This window comes from Nannobrachium achirus (genome assembly GCF_963921795.1).
Source record: "Nannobrachium achirus genome assembly, chromosome: 11".
NCBI classification, from domain to species: Eukaryota; Metazoa; Chordata; class Actinopteri; order Myctophiformes; family Myctophidae; genus Nannobrachium; species Nannobrachium achirus.
Window position 1 is genome coordinate 51,377,799 of NC_137820.1, and position 21,145 is coordinate 51,398,943.

Sequence of the window (21,145 nt, forward strand, 5' to 3'; positions counted from 1 at the left end):
ACACTGTGTTTTACACACGCACAACACGCACAACAGTCTCTTGCAAAAATAGCCTACTGAAAATAGCAATCTACAAGCTCTCAACGTGTCACATTGACTCGTGGGGCTCTCTCTTTGGGAAAATGGAAAAAATTAAATACAAAAATAAATTATTCAAAATAAATGAAAAAGGTTTTCAGAAAAAGACGGTCAGCTCACGTATTAGGAGGGTATGAGTCACCAGAAAAAAATAATGGGTGTTTTTAATGAATCTAGCATGGTTAAAATGGAGTTTGAAGTTATAATGGGTGTGTATGGGGATGGGAGCTGGAGGGGGAGGACCAGATAACATTTTACATAAAATATCTAAAAACTGAATGAAGCAAATTAAAATCTGTCCAGGATGTTCATAAAAGCCTGATTAGATGATAAAATGGCCAAAAGTCTTTTTGAAAGTGAAATATCCCTTTAAGTATAATGACATGCCTAAAATAAGCACAAGTTATTAATGTTGATAATTGTATAAAATTGTTTATTATCGATTATTCTTCAGAATTGATCAAAATAACAGGAAATATTATAAAAATAGTTGGAAATATCATTAAATAATGTCATTAATGCATGCAATTGTGTTGTATTGTACTGTCTGTATTCCAGGTGGGAGTGGCTTCTCCCAGAGCCAAGACTCCTCAGATGATCAGTATGACAAGCACCTCAATGAAGACTCAGGGAACAGGTATTTACAGTGGGGGATGGGGGATATATATATATATATATATATATACAGTATATCATCGCTGGTGGGTGGAAACCTTGTATGTCCAAAACCATTCGTTTTGTATTTATCATTAAAAAAATATATATAAACTAGTGAAAATAGCCGATCTACAAGCACACAACGCCTCGCATCTCACTACTTTTGTGCCACAGTCTTGTATGATGAAGCAGGGCTTTACTTTACGAAAGAAACGTAAAAATGTGAAACTTGGAGAGATACAAGGTCTCTGCCCGACAGTGACGATATGCTTCTGTTTTTGATATCCCCCCCACTGGTCATTCATTTTGATCGCCAGTCTGCTTTTATTGTTTGTTCTACTTTCTAAAACATTTTAATGGACAGCAGACAAGAAAATAAAAGCAGAAAAAAAGAACATAGAGGTCATGGTCAGTATAACGAAAAACAGAAAACATAGATTAGGTAGATAGGGATCTGCTATGTCGGCCAATACATACCAGTACACCATTTATCCCACCTTTTTAATCCCAGTTGTTTTTGGAGTCTGGTCAGACTGAATTAAATACATGCATTTCCTGATAGGTTTGATACTAATGTTGGATAATGTCATAATTGTACAATTTATTTAAAAATGTACATTGAGAAAATAGCATATTGAACTATGCACACTATAATTGTGCGTGTGTGTGTGTGTGTGTGTGTGTGTGTGTGTGTGTGTGTGTGTGTGTGCGTGCGTGTGCGTGCGTGTGTGTGTGTGTGTGTGTGTGTGTGTGTGTGTGTGCGTGCGCGCTAAAAAGAACGCATAAAAAGAACGCATAAAAAGAGAGACATTTAAAAAAAGAAAATCCAAATCTTTTGAAAAGAATTTCAGACATTAAAGTATTACTTAAGTTTGGGTCCCCCCTTTGGGTCTTGAGAGAAAAAGTTTGATAACCTTGGATCTAGTCTATTTCAGAGTAAAAACAATGCAGGCTAATTGTAATTGTAATACGCAGCATTTCTCTGTCTCTCTCCATGGACTGCAGCGAAGACAGATGATGCTAAGGTATCAGAGAGGAGCTGCCTGTCTCCCAGGACCCTCCTGCTACACTCTCCATCCTCTGAGGCCCCTCGCCCTGCTGGGGAGGAGACCAGGAGACCTGGGACAGGCTCTGCTACCTCAGCTAGAACAGCAACCACCAGCACTCTGGGATTCAAGAAATACTTAGCAGGAGGAGGTAGGTTTTCATTTGATAGAGAGATGTTTCTTTGCAGTAGACCGGGACCCATCAGAAAGCAACAGTGTCAGTAAAGTGTAATATGATCAGAGGCTTTGTATATAAGTAGTCTCAACCCTGTTTTAATGTCATGGACACCTAGTTTGATATGCATTAGGCCAGTGGTTCTCAAAAAAGTGGGGTCCCCAAATTATTTTGTGGGGTCCCCAGATGATTAACTTAATGTCATTTATTTTTCTACTCACTCAATGGTAAACAAACCAACACACAGTATAAGTGTATACAGGGTATCTGCACATTTATAAAGTGACAATTTAAGGACTTTCAAGACCGTTTTAATACTAAACTGGCCAAACTGTCAAATATTAAGTAAGCAAGAGGCTAACATTTTGAAAATAACCGATCTACGCGAGGCGTTGTGAGCATGTAGATCTGCTATTTTCAAAATCTTTATCTGTGGAACCGAGTCACATCTAACATATAATTTAGCGAATGTCTGTCTGTCTGAGTGAGTGAGTGAGTGTCTGTCTGAGTGAGTGTCTGTCACAGCGTTTCTCCTCAGTGGCTGGAGCAATTGATCTGAAATCGCATCACCAATAGCATATGAACACACCTGACATAACTGTGAAGCCCGTTTGTCACTTTCACAAATCGTTTAATTGATATTAATTTATTAGTGAATTAATTTTTCCCATTGACTTATAATGGGAATCGCAAAAACTCACATTCAATATTTTTTTTCTCGCAAACCATAGGGGCTACAGTTACAAAACTCTGAGAGGAGATTTATAATGATATCAAGGATTACATAAAAAATAACTTTGTCAGTTGGCCTCATGGTGGCGCTATAACAGTCCACTTTACGTTTCGGCCTGTAACTCTTGAACCGTAGGTCGGAAAATTAAAATTATTTTTTCCCTGGATCCTTGGGTCAATACGCATCTCCCCATATAGGCCCCGCCCATTTGCGTCAGGATAGATTTTCCGCCATTTTGAATTTTCTCCAAAACACACTTTTTGCTCCTTTTCCTACATATTTTCTTCAAATGTCACGAAAATGGGTACACATGATCTCTGAACCCATGCAATGAACATAGTCAAGGGATATTTTGATAGTCCATACCGTTCGTTCGTAACGGGCTTCCAAAGTTAGCGGGAGGGGCCCGTTTTGCAAACAATAGCCATAAATCACAAACAAAACGTCGAGTCAACACTGAATTTCTGCCACAGGTTGCGGGTGGCTTACTCAACGAATCCCCAGAAGCATTTCCAATTCCACCCGTAGAGGGCGTCACAAACGCGCAAAACGTAACCGTTTCGTTCCAAAACGCGTTTTTCAGGCGGACCGACCCTCTCAAAAAGAAACACAGACTACTCTGCGGATGGTCTCACGGTCCAAACCGCTGCACACACACACACACACACACACACACACACACACACACACACACACACACATAGCCATTAAACGAAACGGGTATTTCTTACATTGATGCTCCTACATATTATCATGCAAGTACCAGTTAAAGTTACTTTCCATCCCTCATATACCGTGTGCACAGTGCACATCCCATAACCCACACACTGCACATCATTTCGGAGCTCATATCTTTGAACGGGTAAGGACTAGTCTATACTATAATTTTGCGAATGTCTGTCTGAGTGAGTGAGTGTCTGTCTGTATGAAACAGCGTTTCTCCTCGGTGGCTGGAGCAATTGATCTGAAATCGCATCACCATCAGCATATGAACACACCTGACATAACTGTGAAGCCCGTTTGTCACTTTCACAAATCGTATGCTGTATAATAGCATTTTTATGGTGTATCTATATCTATTTAGCCTACAGTACCTTTTGTGACCACACATGTTAAGGGAGGGGCGCTGTTGTTCAGGCCATGCACAATCACACACAAACCCACACACACACACACACACACACACACGGGGGGGGGGGGGGGGAGTGTGTGCAGACGGGCAGGCGGGCGGGCGGGCGGGCGGGCGGGGGGGGGGGGGGGTGGGGGTATCTCTGTAGCCGTTAAATGGAACGGGTATTTCTTACATTGATGCTCCTACATATTAGCATGCAAGCACCAGTTAAAGTTACTTTCCATCCCTCATATACTGTGTGCACAGTGCACATCCCATAACCCACACACTGCACATCATTTCGGAGCTCATATCTTTGAACGGGTAAGGGCTAGTTAAATGTAATACCTACAATTCCAGGTGCTTGTCAGGGTATGGGTCCCCAGTTCAAATATGTTTATTTTAGGGGTCACAGCCTAAAAAGGTTTGAGAACCCCTGCATTAGGCCATATGGACCACACTTGCAATTTCCCAGAATTGCACCGTTTTGTTTGTTTATGTTTTTCTCCTCTGCTTCTTCTGACCAGGAGGGTCAGGAACCTCAGTGACCTCCAGTGGTGTCACCATCATGAGTGGCTCTGCCACAGTGGGCAAGCTGCAGCAGCACTCTGCCCTCAGCGCCATCACCACGGGGACCAGCCGCTGTGCCCAGCCTGGCTTCAACGCGGCCACGCGCTCCGTGGGCCGAAACCGGAGCGTGGACGACGGCTGCCTGTCTGTTAACAGTCGCCAGTCGGTCCTCCAGTACCGCAGTCTGCCGCGGCCCAGTCGAAGCCACGGCAGCTCCGCTGGTAACCGCAGCAACAACTCCATGACCGCCGTCTCCCACCCGGCCGCGGCTGACATTCCGGGAAGCGGCTCCAGGGTAAACACCAACGGCACCAAGAGGAGCATCGGGTCCAAGCTGCCCTCAGTCAACCGCACAGACAGAGATAAAGGAGGAGGAGGAAGGAGAAAAGGTGGCGAGGAGGACTGCAAACAGAACGGTGTGTGTGGAGAGGACATTGGTTTGGGGGGATCCGGAGATTCTGGGCTGTCCCTGGGGAGCAGGCTGACTAGAGGGAAGTATCCTGACGTGGCCTCCACTACCCTACCAAGGTAAGTCAACCTTGCACATGAGCCCAGCAAAACCATCAGCACTGAATTAACCTCTGAGGTCCATTTGAGTCCATGTTTTACACTATCAGAGATAAATGAATGCAGAGGATTTCACTGTGACATGACACCTAGAACACTGTCTGACTAGTGACTACATACATATACATACCACCACAAGGAATCCTGCTAAAAACAATCTTATTTCTACATGTTACATCTACAGTGCTGTTTATAATTGCAGTTCCCAGCTGATTGTCCAGAATGAGCGGGAAGTGATTCATGGCCCTGGGACAAGAGCAAACAGCCACAAAATGTTCTAAAGCTGCTTCTCTGATAAGCCATAATGATCTGCTAGTCTTGGCCCAAATTCCTTTAGCTTGGAGGAACATGTTTGGGTTTTAAGCTTGATTAATTGAATTTTAATGCGGTGAATGTGACGTTTCTTCACAAGTCTTCTCAACAGCGACTCAAATATAAAAGGCCACATTCCGTCGCACGCTACAGTCCCTGACTGGAACCCACAGAACCGACCCTGTTTTGGTACACGACCCATAGGAGTCACTGGTCTGTGCTCTAATGCTACCATCTCCACATCCCCACTCAGACACTATCACAGCAACACTGTTTTGATTACTAATCTACGCATTAATCTTAGCTGCATGGCTGGCCTATCCCAGAGATGTCACCAGGCAGATTTACGGATCCTGTTCCGACCATGGCCAATGACATGGTCCAGTGGTGCTGCTGTAAAGGGGCATTCCTTGAATTCATGTGGCAGCGCTGGAGACTTTGTTATGTTTAGGATGGGGGCAGAAAGGAAGTGGAGGCTTGTTTCTGTCTGGAGCTGTTGATGTGTCTGTGCTTCTCTGGCTTTATTCAAAACTAATCTTTCATTAGGAGTCTTTTATTTTGTGTGAGTCGTACAGTCTTACACTACTTTAAATGACCAACAATTGGCATCTGTCGTTGACAGTATGTCTTATTGTATGGTTGTGTGTGGGTACGTGGACTGGGGCTTACAGACAGACAGACAGACAGACAGACAGACAGACAGACAGACAGACACATCTTTATTGATCCCAAGGGACATTGTGTCATAGCAGTGTTGTTATGTGTATGAGAATACACATAAGGGCCAGCAGCATAATTGAATTTGTCCATGAGATAACAAAACTAAAGTTAGAACTTTTACCATTCCCAGGCCAATCACACGCAGCTGCATGCCAGAGCCCTCTACAGTATCTACATGATTTATGCCACTGAGCATGGGATGCCCCAGTAGCTCCCAGTGTTTCATGCTCAATAAGCTAATACTGCTAGAAAAAGGGATTTCAGTGGTGGTTTTGGCTGAGGGAAACTGAATGACTGGAAACATAAAGGACCGTACCGGCGTCAGGACATGTCATTGTCTATTCATAGCTTCATAAATCATGCATAAACATAGACCATTTTACCATTAATGGCTTTAGTTTTAGATTTGCAGTTTTTCTATATTTCTCCCTAAAGTCAGTAAAATGTTACCGAACATACCTGACTAACTGAGTCGTTGGCTAAACGTCATTTAGTCCGGTTCACTATGTTAAGAAATGTTTATTCGTTCAAAATTTGTGGGGATTTGTAAAACTATACATTTTTGGAATCTTCAGAGCATGGGGAATCCAAAAATCTTTGTTTACATTTGCACAGAAACCTGCAAAGCCGCCATTTTGGACGTTCAAAATGGCTGACATAAAATACATAATTTGTGCAATCTTGGCTTCTAGACAACCTAGAAACTTAATTAAACATGCCAATCCTATGTTTTCTGGGTCAAGGAATCAAATGAGTAAATGATGGGTGTAAAATGTCCTGGAACAGTACGCCAGCCAGTTAATGTCCGATTTTCATAATATCAGAGTTGTTTTGTAGGTTTTAAAGCTATACTGTGTAAGTTGCTCAACTAGTGGTCAGTAGCGGTATTGCTTTTTTCGGCCGTTTTTCGTCCGGAGTCGTCGCGGACCACCGCCGCGGACCACCGGAGCGGCGCCGCAAACCACCGCGACCGATAGTAATCCGTGGAGGGGTAGAACGCATGGTAGAACGTAATTTTCTGGCCAGGATTTGTGGATTAAGAGGTTAAAATCCTTCACCATGGTAAACACTGTAGCCAAGCGGAGGCGCTTCCTGGAGACCAGAGCAGATAAGCTGTGATTGGCCGGTAGTGTACCATGTGTGCATGATCGGCGATGTGATTGGGCAACGTATACACAACGTATACAGATGATGCAGATTACGTCATTTTGGCGCGAAATCCCGCCCCTGTCACTGCTAAGAAGAAAACATATAAAGAGAAGGCTTCAGAAGCTGAAAATAACGGAGTGGGTGTTCTAAAACTTTAGCGATTTAACAGTTAGGACAATTTTAAGATTTGTTTTATAAAAAAAGTTACATGGTACAACTTTAAAACATTCCGAGTTCATTTATTACACTTTTTAAGCAGCCAGAATGACCTGTCTGACTTTTGGTTGGGGTCTTTCCTCACCTTGGACCCCCCAGACAGACCCCTGAGCCTATCTCAGTAATCGCTCTGCTCCTGCTCCAGAACAATGTTAAATGATATCATAATTGAAGCATAAAAGTTGTTGTAGCTGGGCTCTGGAAACAGAAATGAGTAGTAGCAAATAACAGGGGTCTTCCACAGGGGGTCTGGGACCCCTGGGGGGTCCTCATAGTTACTACAGGGGGTACGCCAAATCTTTATGGGATCTTTTTTTTTTTTTTTTTTTTTACATTTGAAACTTTGAATGTTTTTAGGTATCCTGGGTTATGTATTGTACTTTGATGGTTCATTAGTATTCTCAGTATTATTTATATATTTTGTGTGTTAGACAGTTATGGTTGACAGGTGTTACTGCAGGGATTGCAATAATTAAGGTATTGCAACTTCTTACTTTGGGCGTGCAGAACAACATGTCTATTTATTGCACTGCACTCACACTGACAACACATCACGCACACCTCTTTGTATTGTCACCCCAAAACCCTCACCCTATCCAAGAGCCCATGGTCAATTATGCCCAAAGAGATTCACTACAATACAGTAATTTCAGACATGCAGGATCTATTCGTCTTTATCATCGTCATCTTCGATGTCCAACCTAATAGTGTTGACATTGTCTCCACCATAGCATAGAGTAAAAGGCAGGTTATTTGACTACCTGCACCATCCCTTGCAAACTGCTTTTCAGTCACATTATGAGCTCAAGTACTGCCTTTGGAGCAGGGAGGGCAAGACACCTGACTGGAACATACCCTCCACTCTCTGAATTCCATCTATTTTCTTCAATTGGTGGGAAATTTGACAGGTATGATTTATCCCTCATTGTGACAGAGGATTATGTGGTAACAGTGCAGCACAAGTTGGAGGTAGTATCTCAAGCTCTACGTTCTTTGACAGAAATAGTTCCCATCTGAGTAATTGCAGGGTTGTTGGACCTTTTGAACTGTAAACACGGCATGCAAAATGCTCCAATGATGTTGATGGATGCTCACCATTAATAAGCTCAGGAGGAAACCTTGCCAAGGTCCTTGAAGCGGTTTATGGCTTCTGGCTTGATCATCATCATCAGGCTTCGAGTAGGCATTGACCCATGTACTTTGGAGATTCCAACAAATGTTCTTCCCCAGTCAGCAACAGGTAGATTGTGTAGGCCAAGGAACCCTTGACATTTGTGACATCCAATAACTTGACCTCACTCGAATATATCTATATTCTTTTTTTTTGTATCTGTTGCAAATTTCAGAGAAGTAACAGCAGGAGGACATCAGTGTCGGGTGACCTAACACATATCTCGCAAAGCACCATAAGCAGTAGAGGCAAGGACTTTAGTAATCAGGGCCTATTCATGTGTGTGCACTTCCTCAAAATCATGTCCCTTGATGAATGTATTGTATTATGATGCCTACTTTGTCATAACTGACAAATTGCCCTGAGCTTCCATCAATCGAAGAAAATAGATGGAATTCAGGTTGCAAGGGACGGTGCAGCTGCTCAAACAATAACCTGCCTTGCACTCCTCCCTGCAAATGCTATGTTGGAGACTGTCAACACTATTAGGGAGGACATATATTGTAGTGAATCTCCTTGGGCATAATTGACCATGAGCTCTTTAAGAGGATAGGGTGTGGGGTTTTGGGCTGACGATAACAAAGAGGTGTGTGTGTGTGAGTGTGTGTGTGTGTGTGTGTGTGTGTGTGTGTGTGTGTGTGTGTGTGTCAGTGTGAGTTAGGGGTGCCACAATACTGAACCAAACCGGTATACCGAACCGAATGGCCCTGTACCGAACCGAGCAGCCCAAACCGTATGAACCAAATTTCTTTATTTTTTTGGGTGTGGCCACATAAAAACATAATTTTAACTCTTTCTGTACACCTTTTTGGAGAAAATCTTCCTCCTAGTATAATCATAATAACTGGAAACAAATGATTGGACCCCATATTTAAAATTAACAGAACATTTGGATTCTTTATTTTTTCATTTTCAATTTTTACTGTACTGAAACCGTGAGCCAAAAATCAAGATATGAACCGAACCGTGGGCTGACTGAACCGTGGCACCCCTAGTGTGAGTGCAGTGCAATAAATGGACACGTTAGTCTGTTCGCCCAAAGTAAGAAGTTGCAATACCTTAATTCTTGCAATCCCTGCAGTAACAACTGTCAACCATAACTGTCTAACACAAAAAATGTTACAAATAATACTGAGAATACTAATAAACCATCATTATACATAAAAATGTTAAAAGTTTAAAAAAAAGTTTAAAAATATAGATTCCCGGACCTCCTGTGGAAGACCCCTGGTATTTGTCTAGAAGCCAAGATAGCACAACTTATGTATTTTATGTCGGCCATTTTGAACGTCCAAAATGGCAGCTTTACAGGTTTCTGTGCAAATGTAAACAAAGATTTCTGGATTCCCCATGCTCTGAAGATTCCAAAAATGTATAGTTTTACTAATCCCCACAAATTTTGAACGAAAATACATAGTGAACCTGACTAATTGCACGGTCATTAAGTCATGGACGTCTGAATTTAGTCAGTAATTAATCTTTTCTCTTTTTGACGCCAATACTTTTGTACTTTTACTCAAGTAAATTTTGAATTCCGGACTTTTACTTGTAACAGAGTATTTCAACGTTGCAGTATTGATACTTTTACTTAAGTAAATAATGTGAGTACTTTTTTTCCACCACTGGTTTCCGCCCGATGGCAATAATAAGGTCAGTGCACTAAATGGCTGCACAACCAGGCACCCAACAATCATGTAAGGTTGACAGAAAATAACCACCTATTATTACCTACTGTTATCTCAATCAAATTGCAAGTCTCTGCAAGTTGATCTTCAGTGATGAGAACCATTTCTTTCTTTTTTCCTCTCGGGATGTTTCACTGAGTCTGAGTCATTCTTTTGGAAATCTTGTGTTCAGAGTTGACATTTTGGCCAGAGTGGAAAGGTCATGGGGGTCACTCAAATGGTTAGGGTTCACCCTCCAAGGAGCATGCATCCACTCAGCAAGTTTCATGGCTAAGTTCAGCTTGTTGCGACCATAGATCGCAGTTTAGTATGTGAACCGTCACAGCTTGACCGTATCTCTGTCTGTCTATAACGCCTGACACTGTGGTTCCCCTGACACATCACTGTGACATCACAGGTGACATCACAGTGATGTCAGATTCTCAGAGCAGGGATCTCCATATATGGGCATGAACGGCTGACACATCACTGTGACATCACAGTGATGTCAGATACTCAGAGCAGGAATCTCCATATATGGGATCTCCTTGGGCATAAAAGGGATTGTATGTATGATGTCAGACGACAGAATCCATAGATGGCCAAGACAGATGGCGAGGTCGCTTTTCGCCCTTAGGTGTCTTACTGGTATTAGAATGAATAGTAGTAATAGTTGCGACCGAAGGTCACATATACTCTGAAGAACCGTGTCGCTTGAGTGTCCTTCCGTACCCCTGTGATGTCAGTGTGATGTCAGCGAGTTGTGACATCACTTCCTGTACGGGGCAGCTACACGAAATGTGGATAACACTATATATGGAGATAGTCCAGTCCATCATGTCATATGGGACTACCGTCATAGACAGTAGCCAAAAGAGAAGGATACACAAGACTAAGAAAGACAAAAAAAGGAGGAGGAGGATAAAGATACCAAAAGGAGAGAGAAGAAAGGGTGGATTAGGTACAATGTGTCTCAGAAAAGAAAAGGAGGTGGCAACGGGGGCGGCTAGATAAAGTTATTAGGCCTGGATCCGACTTTAAGTCGAAGCACAGGATTCCAGAATTGTAGCGCTTATTCGCTCTTGTATCAAACTGGTACTCGAAACGTTCTTAGAATTTAATATATATTTTCTAGTGCTGTCCGAGTTAACTAAATTAATCGCAATTAACTCACCGTTATGTTAATCGCGATTAATTATTTTAATCGCAATTAATCGCATATTTACAAACATTGGCTACAATATCGGCTATATTGGCTACAAGGTCCATCCCTGTTGATGTAACAAAAAATACAATGTATAATTAAAGCATAAAGGTGGACACAACAGTAATCATTTAGCAGATTCTTATACCCATCAGCTGCAGTCTGTTTAATGCAATACCATTATGATTATGTTTTTAATTGATTTCGAATAAAAGATTAACATACTTTCGCATAAATCCAGAAAATATTTCCACTCCCAAGTTAATAGGGCCACGAAAGACTTGAAAGATATCCCTCTAAGTTACATTGTGACCTGATAAAAGCTGATGACTTATTTGCGATTAATCGCAATATATTTAATCGTTGGACACCACTAATATTTTCTAAAGTAAATATGGGGGCCGCTGTGAAAAAAAGAATAAAAAAGAAAAAAAGGAGGAGGAGGATAAAGATACCAAAAGGAGAGAGAAGAAATGGTGGATGAGGTACAATGTGCGGTATCCTCCTTGTCAAGCTCGACGTTGGTCATTTGGACCTATACATGGAGAAATGGAGCGAACCTTTTTGGCCTAAACATGGAGATGTGGTACAGAATGACTCATATATGGGCATAAAAAGTATGTCATGTGACATCACTTCCTGTACAGACAGTCAGATAGACAGACAGACAGACAGACAGACAGACAGCCATTGACTCCGGCCTAACAATGGCTACTGTCTATGACGGTAGTCCCATATGACATGATGGACTGGACTATCTCCATATATAGTGTTCTCCACATCTCCATGTTTAGGCCCTATCGCTCACACCCTAGGTGGGGTTGGCGATAGGGCCTTTCTGTGTGGAGTTTGCATGTTCTCCCCGTGTCTCCTAGGGTTGATACCCTCACAAAAACATGAACAAACTCCCCCCAGAATGATAACAACTAGAATCGTCAGAGAAACGCTGTGGTTGGCCAGATAGTCAAGAATTGGCGCATGTCACCCTGAGGTCGCATTCCACCCTCAGGTGTCTTACTAGTAATAGTTGTACTGGAATTGGTCCTCAACATCTTCCCCTTTTGAGGTGCAGTACTGTAACATACTGTAGTTTTCTGCTTTCAGTCTTCTCTGGCGTAAGAGATATTTGTTTTCTAAATATACGTTTTAAATATGTAAAATAGCTCTATATTCTGAGTGTTTGTTCAGTAACAGGGGTCTTCCCATCTCTTCAGTAAACAGTGTGGGAAAAAAAACATACAATCAGGAGAGAGAACTCATCCAGGATACAGGATAAACAAGTGAAAATGCAAATACATGAGCAGGCTAAATGTGGAACCGGAACACAAGCTGATGCATAACCTTTGTGGAGTTCTCTCTCCTGATTCGATGACATTTGTAACCCACTTTCTATTTAATAAAGAGTTGGCAAGACGGGGAAGCCCCTGTTACTGATACAAAATTCTTTAGCAGTGATTACAATCAGAGTATAAACCTTTAAGCTTTTTAACAACAACGTTTTTGTTTTAATTAAAAAGATATCCCTTACAGCACATTTAATTGTGTGTGTGTAGTACCTGTCTCCTCATGCTGAGTATGTTTAGTCTGCTGCGTGGACGAGTTGATAAAACAGACTCCTCTAGGAGGTGTTGGGAGGTGAAAACATGTTGTGTCTACCTCCTCCCCACGGATGTTTTGACTCTTTCCCTCTCTCCTTCTGTACTATAACGTAGTGCTTCCCCAACACTGGGGAGACGCGTTCCGAGTTTGTAGATGGGTTATTTACATTATTTTTTAAACAAAAATGAAGTAAAAAAAATAAAGAAACATTGCCAAGAAATGTGATTAGCCTAATTATTAATCAAGTACCATTTACAATATCAAGCAACAATCATCTGGATTATTCCTTAGTAATCATGCAGCCCTAGTATGGCTACAGTTGTCTAAAACAGGCAGGCCTAGGATGATGGCATTTGTATTTGGGGTGAATTTCCTTAATGACAGAGTATTCATTCTTAGATTATAGATTACCAAACAACACCTTTCTTGTAATGGGCGTTTGAATTGAGAGGAATGCTCAAGAACGCTTCCTGGAATGAAGACTGACCTGAAAGTGCATTGAAAGACCATACCTGCTGTGGACAGAGTCTCGAGACGAGACTCACTGTGGACAGTATGTCTGTGTTTGGTTTATTTTTGTATCTGTGTGTGTGTGCGTGCGTGAGTGTGTGTGTGTGTGTGCGCGTGAGTGTGTGCGCACGCGTGTGTGCATGTGTGCGTGCGTGTGTGTGTGTTCAGTTGCAAGTGAACCTTGTTGTTAGCGGCCTCTCTCAGTCACACACCTCGCCTCCGCACAGCAGTCTAGGTATAATTATAGTGATCTTCCGTCCCTCTCTCTCTCTCCCCTGTTTTAACTGATGTCAGCACTGCCATTTTGATTATGACCATCATTTGAATTATTCTAAGCCAGGGGTCTTCAACGTTTTCAGGCCAGGGACCCCTTAGTTGAGAGAGAGATGAAGCAGGGATCCCCACAACCTGTTCATAGATTCCATATGTTTGACAGCACAATCGTCAGTGTATTTTGGATTCATGTCAATTTGTATTTTCAGATATTTAACCACCTGAACTGTCAATACTTAAAAAACTTCACCTTTCACCTTTCTGTACTTAGTCAGCTCTTTTTCCCCTCTACACCAAAGCTCTTTGCCGAAAATAGCCGATCTACAAGCTCACAACGCCTCACGCTGCGAGGCGTTGTGAGCTTGTAGATCTGCTATTTTTGGCTAAAGTTCTCAGAATATGGACGCTATAGTATATAGGGGTTCTAGTGGTTCATATAAAAAGGAGAAAAGTTTCTATCACACAAAGATTTGGAGGACCCCCTGTAGTAACTCTGAGGACCCCCAGTTGAAGACCCCTGGCCTGTTCTAAGCACTTGTATTGTGATCATAATCTACACCGAACAATTTGGAGTGTCCATTTAACTGAGCAAAACCTGGACCTGTAAAGGCCAATTTGTTTACACCCATTTATGCTCTCTTTTGAACTGAGAGTGTAACAAGCATGTAATCGGTGATAAGATTCCACCGTCCTTCGGTTTGGGCTTTAAAACTTTAGACTGACAGACAGTCCAACTAACCGACAGTGTGGCTGGCTTATACTGGCTGCATTGCCGCAGCTATAAATGGACTAATATGGGTCAATTTTTACAGTTAGTTACGTTTAGTTAAACAGATTCATCCATGCAAAGTCAACTGAGCCCAAAGAGTCTTTTACAGTTATGTCCTACGTCACACTAATACAGTGTGTGTGTGTGTGTGTGTGTGTGTGTGTGTGTGTGTGTGTGTGTGTGTGTGTGTGTGTGTGTGTGTGTTTTCATGTTAAGTATGCTAAATACAGTACAGTAAGCCCAGTCAGCAGGTCACCGTTTCTTGACTCTAGTAGGTGTCATGGAATCAAAACATTGAAATACTGTATTCAGAATGTTTGGCATCAAAATATACTTAAAGTACCAAAAGTAAAAGTACTTTTTCAACATTGTCAAAATCTTTCAAAACATAGCTAGTCTGCAAGCTTCCTTCAACACTCTTTTTTAAAATAGGTGAAGTATAAAATGGGGCTTAATTGAATTAAAAAAAATCTGCCGAGTAACTAAAGCTGACAATAATTCTTGTGTAAAAAGTACAATATTTGCCGATGTAGTGGAGTATAAGTATTGAATAATGGAGATACCCTGTCTGTCAGTCTGTCTGTCTCAAAATAGTAGGCCTAACAGTACTTGAGTAAATGCACTTAGTTGCTCTCCGCCGCTGCATGGAATGCATGTCCCTGTGTATCCCTTGTGTAGATGATGCTGTGATTGTGATTGCCCATCATCTATAATAGAGTGTCGCTGAAATGTCCGCTGGGTCACATTGCATGTGACAGAAAGAAAGCCATGACCTACATACAGACTGTGAGCCATTGTTGCTCTGCACAGGACACAGAGTTCAGCCTAAAAGTCTTCTTGACCTCAGGAATGTTTTGATAGTGCTGTGCATGAGCGGCAATTAAAGAAAAAAAGGGAACAAATAAAGGAAAGAAATCCTGTACCTTTCTTTCGGAAACGTCCGCTATTGTCCAGGCTAGTCTGTTTGCTCGTAATAAAAATTATTGCATGTGGAAAGGAAAAATTAACAAAAGAAATGCAGGTGCAGGTGAGATAAAAAATAAGATTGGTTCATATAAGAAAAACAGGACACAGATTCTAATAACGTTGTGACTGAGCAAGGTGAGCTGTGGTCGGTGGCAGCGCCAGCTGAGCAGTGCGGCTCACTGTGTAGAGATACGAACTGACGCTACAGTGGTTAAAATAAATTAAACACTATACAACTGAATACAAAAATCTAGATACAGTAAGTAAAAGTAAAATGGAAAATGCCTGACTGTGACTTTGGAACATTTTGTGGAATTGTTGGAAAGACACACTCCTTATGATCCATTTAACCACTTAAACCCTCTCGTCTTAGAGAACTGGACTTGAGTTACAGACGTCTTACACCAGTATTTCCGTCTACACCAAATCGCTTCAACAAAAATAGCCGATAGCCGATCTACAAGCTCACAATGCATCACAGTGTGACGCATTGTGAGCTTGTAGATCTGCTATTTTTGGCTAACGTTCTACCCAGAATATAGGACACTGGTTTTCCAGTTGTTGATGTATGAAGCTCCTGGGTTCCCGAGGCTAATATGGTGGTTACATTCCAGTTTCAGATGAAAGCACAGAAGTGTCTTCTAGGCCAGGGATATGACAGATAATCACAGCACCATATGGGTCAGCGTGTACTGTATGTCAATATCCTGCACTACGTGGAAAAAGAGAAACGACACGCACATCCCCAACCCAAGCTTGGGGCAGGTGCTGAGCTTGTTTCAGTTTCAGTTTAGTTTATTTCCAGCTCATTGGACAATGCATACATATGCAATGTGCATTAGTGCAGTATGCATGACAATCACATAAGAGTAAAAAGAAAAGAACGTCCAAGGCACAGGTTGTCAAGTCCATTTAACCTATGAAGGTGTCCACGTCCACAATATAACACCTGCACACTGGGCTCTAATGCGACAGATGCTTAATTGCACCAAAAACAGCTGTGACGTTTTGAGCACAAAGCTCAGACTAAAGTGAACACCTGTGCATCCTTCCAAATATCCTGCTATCTACCCTGTCTGTCTGTCTGTCTGTCTGTCTGTCTGTCTGTCTGTCTGTCTGTCTGTCTGTCTGTCTGTCTGTCTGTCTGTCTGTCTGTCTGTCTGTTTCTCAGTTTCTTGATCAGTGTACCTAAGTGGTGTCGCTAATCTGATCGGTTAATATCCCTGTCCTTCATTCTGTAGGTACGGCCACCTGTCCCCTCTGCGAGGAGAGGAGCCTCGCGATTGGCTGCGCTCCCATTCGGGAGGAGGTGTCCAGGAGTCGGGTGCCCCGTCCCCTTCGCCTTCAGGAACACGTTTCGGTTTCACCTACACTTCTCAGCTAGGTGAGTAGAGCTGCCACAGCCATCATTATAAACATCTACAGTACCATATCATTGCTGTCAGGGAGAAACCTTGTATCTCCAGATCTTTTCATTGGTCACACATTCATAAAACCCACAGACATACTAGATACGTGAGCTACAGACGCACGCACAGATGGGTTGGACCGAGATTTCATGCATTTATAGTACCATTTAATATCTAGGTATAAAGGTGGTTGCACACTGCTGTGTTTTTCGTTGCGAAATGCGTTTTTCAGGGCAAGGAGAGAGAGAGAGATAGAGAGAGCAAGGGACCGAGCGGTGCGCGAAACGGGCGGCAGTGTGCAAACGTGACTGACATAACGTGAGGTTGATTTTTTTATTTGCGTGCTCCAAAATTCACTCCGATATTCGGCCCGAAAAACGCAGCAGTGTGCAACCACCTTTATTGCGCTTTTCGCGTCTTACTGGTATAACGGGTTATTGAGACGAATTGTCCAGAACAGAGTCAACTGAGCTGGACTTTGCATTTGTTGTTACTGTGTTGAAGGGCAAGATCAAGATCAAGGTTTACAGGAAATGACCTGTAAACATGTGAAGTTGATCATACATTGTAAAGGTCGTTGCACACTGCTGCGTTTTTCGGGCCAAATGTCGTAGTGAATTTCGGAGAGCGTAAATAAAAACATCAACCTCACGTTATGTCAATCACACAACGTTTGCACACTGCCGCCCGTTTTGTATTTATTTTCGGACCAGCTGTCGCCACTGGGTCCTTTGCTCTCTCTCTCTCTCTCTCTCTCTCTCTCTCTCTCTCTCTCTATCTCTCCTCTCTCTCTCCTCGGCCTGAAAAATGCTTTCGAGGATTTCAGATTTCCAAACGAAAAAACGCAGTGCAGCGTGCAACCAGCTTTACTCATTCAATATCGAATCAAAAGAACTACTGTAACATGCTGTCTTTCTCTGTGTGTGTCTCTTTGTCTCTATGGGCCTGTCTCAATCAGGAAGTCCTACGGTAGGCAATTCAGGGAGCCTGTCTATCTCACGTGGTGGGGGCGTGGCTAATGGGCTGTCCAGTCAGGAGACAGACGCACACAAGAGTTCAAATATGTCACTGGATGAGAAGAGCAGAACCATCTCTTCCTCTGGGTCCTTCAGAGATGGACTGGAGGAGGGTACGATATTATCTGTCTGTCTGTCTGTCTGTCTGTCTGTCTGTCTGTCTGTCTGTCTGTCTGCATACCTACCTCCAGGCACGTGCACACACAGACATCAAAGGGGGGCTCAAGCCTTTTTATCCGTCTGTAAAAAGTGCCCTCTCCAGACCATGAATGCTGTTTTTACTATGGTGAAAGAAATGCAAACGCCCCCTTTCCATGCCATACCTGAAGGCGGCATTCAAGAGAATTGCCTTGTCCAAACTCTCATGAACTTGAATGCAGCATATTATGTTGAAAGAATTGCCCTTTCTGTGTAGTCCTTGCCGTTACACCTAATCTCTTGTATTGACTTGATTATGCTTAGTTCAATGTGGTATAACGCACCGAAAATAGCCAACCTCCAAGTTCACAGCTTGGAGATCTGCTATGTTCGATGTTTTCACCAAAAGGCCCCTTTAGAAATTTCAGCCCCTGCCTCTCTAACATTCTCTGCACGTCCCTTCCTACCTCACTACATGGTGGAGTCATAGGTTACCTACTCTCTATACTTGGTAAACCTGACCGGGGTTGGCAGTGTATTTGTGCTGCTCTTCTATTCTATTCCGAATATAGTTGAAATACAAGCTCACAACGTGTCACTTTGTGATGCGTGTGAGTTCAGAGATCAAACCAGGATCCTAGTATAGCCCTAGAATATGGATTCTAGGTTTAAATGTGTTAATGCTGAGGATATAAGACATAGGTTAACACTTCATTTAGGTGGGGGGACGGGGGGGGAAGAATATACAAACATTATTTATTAAAGAAAAGAAAAAGAGATTTCAGAATTTTGTAGGTTTTCAAGCAAAAGCATCAATTGTTCAATCTCTTCTCCTGCCCTGTCTGTCTGTCTGTCTAATTTGTCTTTCAGTGGGTTCTTCTTCTTAGTATTATTATTGAGCAGTCGTTATGTCAGCTGTAGACTAATGATGATGGATAGGTTCAATACCACATAAGCCACGGTTTTAGACCCGGTAGAGGTTGGCAACTACACAAAGGCCCTAGAACTACAAAGTACAGGCACACGCACACGCGCGCACGCACACGCACACACACACACACACACACACACACAGTCGCACACACACTTACGTCCTAACTTTCCCTTGAACAGGGAGCAGTCCGTTCTTGTCCTAGCCTTCACCGTTCTGTGACTCAGTATTCCTGTAGGTTGATTCATTGGAAAGGTCATCACACCATTACGGAGGATTAGAAAGTTCATTAAATGCCTGGAAACGTTCATCAACATGTCAGAACAGATGAAGTGAGTCACAGAGTCAAGTAGAAGCTACCATACAGGTGATCTGAACCAGTGGTTCTCAAACTCTTTTCAAGGCTCTAACTCTGACAGTACAAAGTCCAAAAATACAAAGCCTATAATAAAGACAAAGGACAATGGAAATGAGCTCTCAAGCTTTTTCGTTTTTTCCTTGTAGATACAAATATATGTTCATGTATGCGTATTTATGTCAATAATCAATTGACATAAGTCAATCAATCAATCAATACGCTGTCGTACGACAGTTACTTAAAATAACTGATCAGATCTTCAAGCGAATAATGTATCGCAACACTATCTTTCTATGCAGTGGGTCCCAAACAATGTCCGTACAGTCCAGCTCTACCTTGTGATGTTTTAACAACCACACATTATTATTGTAATATATACAACTTTCCAAAAACCTTTAATTATTATTATTTCCTTTTTTCTTCAGTAGTTTGAAGTTTGAAAAGCACTGCTCTATGGAGTATGAGTTAGGCCTAATGTCATCCCTAAAACGTCCCCCCACGCACCATTATGTCTAGTACCTGTCTGTATGTCCCTTTGGGTGTTTGTCTGTCATTTCCTGTTCTGTACATGGAGGACATCTGCCTCAACAGTTCCAGCAGTTGAGGCAGACTTTGTGTTTTCAGCGTGTTCACGACTGTTTGCTTGTTTTTTTGTGTAGTGAATGGTTCCAGTCTGTCCCTGGTCTCCAGCAACTCATCTGTCTACTCCACTACGGTGAGAACATGCGCGGAGTGTGTGTGTGTGTGTGTGTGTGTGTGTGTGTGCGTGTGTGTGTGTGTGTGTGTGTGTGTGTGAGAGTGTGCGCGTGTGTCGCCTGCAGGGGTGAAAGTGGATATGTTGAGATAATCTATCAGACTGACACATCTATCCATCTATCTACTGTATAATCACACACAGACATGTTCTAACTTCTGTGTTTTACTTTTCACCTGTTTTACTTGTGCTTTTACTCTTTTGGGGTTTGTTTCTCCCCCTCTCTTTCTGTCTCTGTGTCTCTCTCTGTTTTACAGCCTGAGGAGAAGTCTCAGTCTGAGGTGAGATGGACTTACTAGTCTGGGTTTTACTGTTTTTGATACAGCACACACATGGTCAATGGTCGTTACTCGTTACCTACTGGTAACATAATGTGTTTCTGCTGATCATTGTGACGTATTTACTTCTGTAAATATTCTTCTGTGTGTTGATGTCATGGAATATTCCATACATAATACTAACCTGTGCCATGTGTCATGTTTAGATCCGTAAGCTGCGTAGGGAGCTGGATTCCTCACAGGAGAAGGTTTCTGTTCTGACCACACAGCTCAATGCCAACGTGAGTCTGAATGGTTATTCATTTACTTTTTTATTCACATCTTTTGTGTAAATAACTTTAGTCAAACAAAAATAATAAATACATGTTTCTGCATCCATTGGTTGATATAAAGAATACACTTCTCGATTATGCGATTAATCGATACAGTTATGGATAGAATAGACATTAAGGTAATAATCAGTTGCAGCCCTAAATACATTAGTGCTAATGCCCATTTCTAAGAGACTATGAAGAAGTATATTTCCTGTTAAATATCTTCGCTGCGAACGCTTTCCCCTCAATGCGGATGCTGGGGTTTAAGTGATTAAACTGATACCACATTTGTGCTTGTGATGAACCAGATAACCTATCTAGTCCCTCGGCACAAGGCCTGACAGTATGACAGTTAGCTAAACATGGGGTTGGGACACAGGCCAGGGTTTCCAGGGAATCTCAGGGTCAAAGCACTGATCATTTTAGTACCAGTTGGAGAGTGAAATCTATTCCTTGT

General features: G+C 42.3%; 1 protein-coding gene across 1 annotated transcript in view; it reads left to right on the forward strand.

Moving 5' to 3' along the window:
* Positions 1–21,145, forward strand: part of LOC308294420 (neuron navigator 2-like) — an 84,309-nt gene that overhangs the window by 45,794 nt on the left and 17,370 nt on the right. Inside the window, exons 20-27 of the mRNA XM_080737153.1 lie at positions 637–715; positions 1,711–1,932; positions 4,328–4,898; positions 16,732–16,874; positions 17,858–18,028; positions 20,002–20,057; positions 20,354–20,377; positions 20,581–20,655. Coding sequence (XP_080593279.1) covers positions 637–715; positions 1,711–1,932; positions 4,328–4,898; positions 16,732–16,874; positions 17,858–18,028; positions 20,002–20,057; positions 20,354–20,377; positions 20,581–20,655 — 1,341 coding nt within the window. The remainder of the gene's footprint in view (positions 1–636; positions 716–1,710; positions 1,933–4,327; positions 4,899–16,731; positions 16,875–17,857; positions 18,029–20,001; positions 20,058–20,353; positions 20,378–20,580; positions 20,656–21,145) is intronic.